The sequence below is a fragment of the Rhinopithecus bieti genome, unplaced genomic scaffold (assembly GCF_001698545.2).
Source record: "Rhinopithecus bieti isolate Rb0 unplaced genomic scaffold, ASM169854v2 scaffold_24263, whole genome shotgun sequence".
Taxonomy (NCBI): domain Eukaryota; kingdom Metazoa; phylum Chordata; class Mammalia; order Primates; family Cercopithecidae; genus Rhinopithecus; species Rhinopithecus bieti.
The window spans coordinates 1,331,924-1,337,923 of NW_016811410.1; the positions used below are offsets into that span (position 1 = coordinate 1,331,924).

Here is a 6,000-nt window from a genome sequence, read left to right on the forward strand (position 1 = left end):
TGCCTCAGCCTCCCGAGTAGCTGGGGCTACAGGCGCCCGCCACCTCGCCCGGCTAGTTTTGTATTTTTTAGTAGAGACGGGGTTTCACCGTGTTAGCCAGGATGGTCTCGATCTCCTGACCTCGTGATCCGCCCGTCTCAGCCTCCCAAAGTGCTGGGATTACAGGCTTGAGCCACCATGCCCGGCCGCATGTTTACTATTAACCTGAAAGTATAGCACGGGTTTTTCTACCCTATGTAATAATATTATTAAAATATTCTGAAACACTTTAAATGACAAATTTATAAATGTTAATTCCTTAAATACTATCAATAATTCAAAGCGTACCCATTGATTCTTTTGTTTCATTGATTTTAAAATGAATATATAAAAGTAAATACTGAGTTGGACTTGTTTGCCTAAGGAGGTAAATGAACTGATCCACGCTTCCCACATCGTCTCTCTGCTAGCAAGCTCACACATCCAAGACACTGAGAAGGGGGCACGCTAACACCGCCACTGTTTTAACTATGTTTCGAGAGGTTTAAGGCTTTAATAAGCCCATAATCACTTTGCATTTCTGAGTAATATGTCTCAGCTCTGTAGCTGATCTAATTGGAATGTTATCATGGGTTACAAATCACAAATAAAAGTGTATCTTCAAAAACATGAGGCCGCCAGCTTTGGCAAAATCAAAGAATTTCAAATTTTAAGGACTGTATACTTATTTCAGGGAAAAGACGAGTAGTTATGAGAACAGGTCTTAGTGCATTTACATCCTCTGAGTAGCACTTACTTTCCAGAACTGTGTAAGGCTAAAATGATTTGTTGATAAAACAGCACCCAGTGATTCTAAACCCAGAAGATGATGATCACGTGAAGAAGAAATCCTTCCCAAAGCACTCTCAGCCACAGGCTCGGAAGCCTCCTGAGGCCGTGAGGACAGGGTGGACCACTGCCCGGAGAGTACCTAGCTCCCATGCAGCTCCCATGACACAAGCGGCTGGCCGGGCTCAGCAGATGGACCAGCTGAGTCCCGGGACACTCTTCTCCTCGAGGTCTATCTGTGATCCGCCCTGCAGACCCGAGTCCCTGGAGCCCCATGGAGATGCCCCGGTGTGTTTCCACCTGCTCGAGACACCACTTCTCACTAGATAAGTAGCTTCCTCGCAGAGCCTGAAGGGCGAATGATGCCTGGTTCTCTTCTATTACGTGTGGCAAAATATACTGACCTCTTATAAAACATTTTTAAAACCGGTGAGTTCAAGGCAAGTGAAGGGCCGCCTACAAGCCTCTATTCTACCGTGCCACAGAGGCCACCATGGCTTTTGGGAGACACAATTCCTCATGTAGGAACTGGGGGTGTCCTAGACACCCCTTTCCTTCCTGGGCCCCACACCCACCCGCATCCCACCAGCTCTGAAGTCCCACCAAGCCCACGCCCAGGCTGCCCCTCCTGCATGGGCTGCTGCCGTGGCCCCAGCTGGTGACCCGCCCCACCCTTGCCCTGGAGCCCCCCTCTTCACAGAGTGACTATAAACCAAGTCTGATGCCACCCTCTCTACTCAAACCCTTCTGTGACTTCCCTTCTAAAATAAAATTCACAAAGAGACACTGGCCTCTGAGCCCCACTGCCCCTCTTTAGAGACTTCCCCCACCCAATAGGCCTCCCTGCCAACCTGCACCTGCCAGGGACACGCCCACCTCAGGGCTGTGCCCAGACACACTCATATCAGAGGAGGGGCTGAAGCACTGGTCAAAAGAGGTTCGGGCAGCCGGGTGTGGGGGCTCACACCTGTCATCCCAGCACTTTGGGAGGCCAAGGCAGGCGGATCACTTGAGGTCAGGAGTTTGAGACCAACCTGGCCAACATGGCAAAACCCTGTTTCTACTAAAAATACAAAATGTAGCAGGGCATGGTGGCGTGCACCTGTAATTCCAGTTCCCCGGGAGGCTGAGGCAAGGGAATCGCTTGAACCCAGGAGGCAGAGGGTGTACTGAGCTGAGATCACGCCACTGCACTCCAGCCTAGGGGAGAGCGAGACTCCATCTAAAAAAAAAAAAAAGAAAGAAAAAGAAAAGAATAAGAGGTGAGGGCAATCATGGCTTCAGAAGGAGAAAAAGCCACGGTGCCAGGGATGTGGACACAGAAGCAGAAGGCTCAGGAGAGAAGGGAGTCTCCACAGTGAGGGTAGATTCCTGGCTGACGGGAAGGGCCAGGCTGAGCAGGGAAACGAGATGTGGCATTTCCACCGTGGGCAGGACTACGCCCCACAGGTCCACAAGTGGGAATGCAAGGAAACCCCTGGAAGGGAAGTGGTGGGGACGGGCAGGACACCCGGGGCTTGGGTGGGTGCTCCCAGTTTTCCAAAGTGAGAAGAATTTCTCATTATATGCCAAGAACCAAGGTGGGTTACACAAGAGCCCTCAGGAGCAAATGAGCTGGTTTATTTATTTATTTATTTTTGAGACGGACTCTTACTCTGTCGCCCAGACTGGAGTGCAATGGTGTGATCTCAGCTCACTGCAACCTCCGCCTCCTGGGTTCGAGCAATTCTCTTCCCTCAACCTCCCAAGAAGCTGGGATGACAGGCACCCACCTGGCTCATTTATATATATTGAGGCTACTTATACTATATAACTATATATATATATATATATTTTTTTTCTTTTTTTTTTTTTTTTTTGAGGAAAAGAGTACTCGCTCTTCATTCAGGGCTGGAGTGCAGTGGCGTGATCTCCTGTCACTGCAAGCTCCGCCTCCTGGTTCACCACATTCTCCTGCCATCAGCCTCCGAGTAGCTGGACTACAAGCGCCCGCCACCACGCCTGGCTAATTTTTCTGTATTTTTAGTAGAGACAGGGTTTGCCATGTTGACCAGGATGGTCTTGATCTCCTGACCTCAGGTGATCTGCCTGCCTCAGTCTCCCAAAGTGCTGGGATTACACGCGTGAGCCACTGCGCCTGGCCAAAGTTGCTGGTTTAACTCGTCAGAAGTATTTCTGATTTTCAGGCAGCTTCACACAAGGAGAGTCAGAGCTGGAATCAGCTGTGACAAAAATCACACCGGCCACCCAGCAAAAAGACACTGTGGCTACCAGCATTTGTTGTGGCACCAAATATCCCAAGTTATAGTTCTACATGTTGCGTACATTCAACTGTTGCACCTCTTAGCTGGATTTAAAAATACTATTAAATGTTTCTGTTCCGAAATAAAAATTCAATTGAGTAAAGGACAAGGATGATTTTAAAATCTGGAAGCATAAACAACTTACCTGTGGGCTCCGATCCCGGAAGGAAGCACCTTAATTCTATTGTACCGGAGGTCCAGCCAAGTCAGGTTCGGCAGCAACTGGAAGAAATCTTGAGGAATGACACACAGGGCGTTCCTTTGCAGATGCAATTGCTTCCGTGCAAAAGAGAATCAGAGAATGTTTTGTCAACCAACTAATTTTTAAAACATGATATATCCAAAATCCATTTCCAAAAGAACTACTAACCACGTATACTAAGTCAAAAAACAAAAACCCAATCTCTTACCCTCAAAAGATGTCAATAGTAAACACGAGAATCAGAAAGCAAAGAACCAGGGCTCCTTCCAACGGCCTTCCGAGCGGGGACTGGCTTCCTGAAGAGCCGGCACTCTGCTGCTGACCAAGCACACCACGGTTTCTATCCCAAAGCCTGCGACACGGTCTGAATCCTGGGGCTCCGCACGCAGTGTCTTGGCCCTTTCTCCAGTGTCTGCCGCAGCACCTGGCCCTCGGCAGCCCCCGAAACCACCTGTTTACTGAGCAAATAGCCAGAACCATGTCTGGTCTGGGGGATTCAGCCCAACTCAATCATTAAGAGGAAACTAAAAGACAGGGACAGAGACGTCTCCTGTGGTGTTCTCTACGATCAGCAGCACACAAAAATAACCTCAGCGAGCATCATTTCAGAAGCAGATCAACACATCAACTCGGTGACACTTTAAAGTTATTATAAATAAGGCAAGATGGAAGATGAAATGTATACACATTGATTTTAGCTGTGTAAAGTGCATATAACATATATATAATTTTACAGTCACAGTGTGGGAGGATAATAGCTAATTTTTACAATACCGTCATTAATGCTGCTATGTTGTTTATGCTCACATTATTATATATATTTATATCTATATCCGTATTTACTGAGGGAGTAGAAACAGATCATTGTTCAGAACAATGATCTCGAAGCCAGACTGCCTGGATTGACATCTACGTTTCAAAATCTATTGGCTGTGTGACCTTGAGCAAGTTCCCGAACCTCTCTGGGCTCCAGGGTCCTCATCTGTGAGACGGGGCAATGTGGGCAGCACTAAAGGGCAGTGCGTGGATTGGCTGTCGTGATTACATTGACTCTATGAAACACACACTGCATATTGCACAGAGCGCCACCGTGCCTCCCCATTCCACCTTCAACACCGTGTCCCTGATCCAAATCACTGACAGATTCCAATTGAAGAAACACTGACTGGAAAAAATCACGCTCTTCATAAAGGCATTGGAAACAGTGTCTTATCTCTGTTAGGAAATTGCTGGAGTCACTGCTTGCTGGCAGCTGGCTCGGTCTCCAGAAAGTAGCCTGGCAATCACAGATCACAGTGTGCACCGCCATGTACCTGGGCGTGCAATCCCCACATACAGGCATGCGCAGGCCTCCACGTGCTGCCTTTCTCGGGCCTCTGCAGAAGTGGCTCTACGCTTTTTGGTCCTGTCCTTTCCCTCCCAGGGCAAGCTGATTCCAGTGCTCAGCTTTGAAACCACGTTGTCCTCAATGCCAGTAAAAGGAACCTCAGAAAGATAACACTCTTCTTCCTCCCCAGCACCTCTGGAAATACAGGCACCACCTGTGACTTGGAGCTGCTTATGGTTGAAGGAAATAATGTATACAGTGGTCCATTTCCAAGACAAAGTGCCTTGAATCGGCTTAGGTCAGCAAACTACAGAAGAAACAGGATGTACTAGGCCTCTGCTTGGATAGCCAACGCCTGCTTGTTGGGCACCCCCCACCCCTTAGCTGCCCTCACCCAAACCAAAGAGGTTTAGTCTAAGATGAAAGTTTACCAGTCTAAAAATATCTCGTTTTGTCTGTTCTTATCAGCCTGCCCGGCTACTTAGGTCATAAGTCAAATACCTGAAGAGCCCCTGAGCTGACTGGGATTGCAATGCATTGTGGGCCGCAACAAAATGCAGCAGGACAACCCTAAAGAAAACACCTACAGCCCCTGCCCAACAACCAATAGGCGACGTCCAGGAAGACTGTGACCCCCACAGTACTCAGCCTATGAGGAACTGGGGCAGGACCTGTGCACTAGGGGATAAATGGCTTGTTGTAACCCTGCTGGGTGTGCCTGCCCACCAGACACCCGATCGTGCAAAACCATCATTAAAAGTCTCACTTCCACTGTTCTCTGGGTCTCTGAGTCTTTGAGTTTGGGTGAGTTTGTTTCTCACAACCTGGTGGTCCATACGGGGAAGAAATGACATCTTTGATCGACACTGGAGGGGCTTGCTTCTCCCCAATGTATCAACCAAGGGGCACAAAACTCTCTAAGGAGAAGTTAACAGTATCGGGGTAAAGAGGGAGGGATTTCAGGTTCCGATATTTAAGAAAATGTTAATTAGCTTGGGATCAGAACAAATTAAGGGGTTGTTCTTACATGTTCCTGAAGCAGGAACTAACCTCCTGGGTCAAGACCTGATTGTCAGATTAGGTTTAGGATTAGGAATAGAGAAGGGGCAAATAAAAGTTATGATGGGCCTTCTAACAGAGGAGGAAGAAAGTAATCCCCTTGTGTGGATTAAGGAAGGCAACGGGGAGGATTAAAAGTCACACCCTTGGCCGGGTGCGGTGGCTCACGCCTGTAATCCCAGCACTTTGGGAGGCTGAGACGGGCAGATCACGAGGTCAGGAGATCGAGACCATCCTGGCTAACACGGTGAAACCCCGTCTCTACTAAAAAATACAAAAAACTAGCCGGGCGAGGTGGCGGG

At 48.4% G+C, this 6,000-nt stretch overlaps 1 protein-coding gene across 8 annotated transcripts in view; it reads right to left on the reverse strand.

The window, feature by feature from the left end:
- LRRC27 (leucine rich repeat containing 27) overlaps positions 1-6,000 on the reverse strand; it is a 49,274-nt gene that overhangs the window by 33,035 nt on the left and 10,239 nt on the right. For 6 of the 8 annotated variants that reach the window (XM_017893850.1, XM_017893853.1, XM_017893851.1 and 3 more), the window contains exon 3: positions 3,256-3,386. In XM_017893850.1, the coding sequence (XP_017749339.1) occupies positions 3,256-3,386 (131 nt within the window). Of the gene's footprint in view, positions 1-3,255; positions 3,387-3,520; positions 3,771-6,000 lie in introns of all 8 variants that reach the window. The other 2 variants (XM_017893856.1, XM_017893857.1) reach the window with 1 other exon arrangement.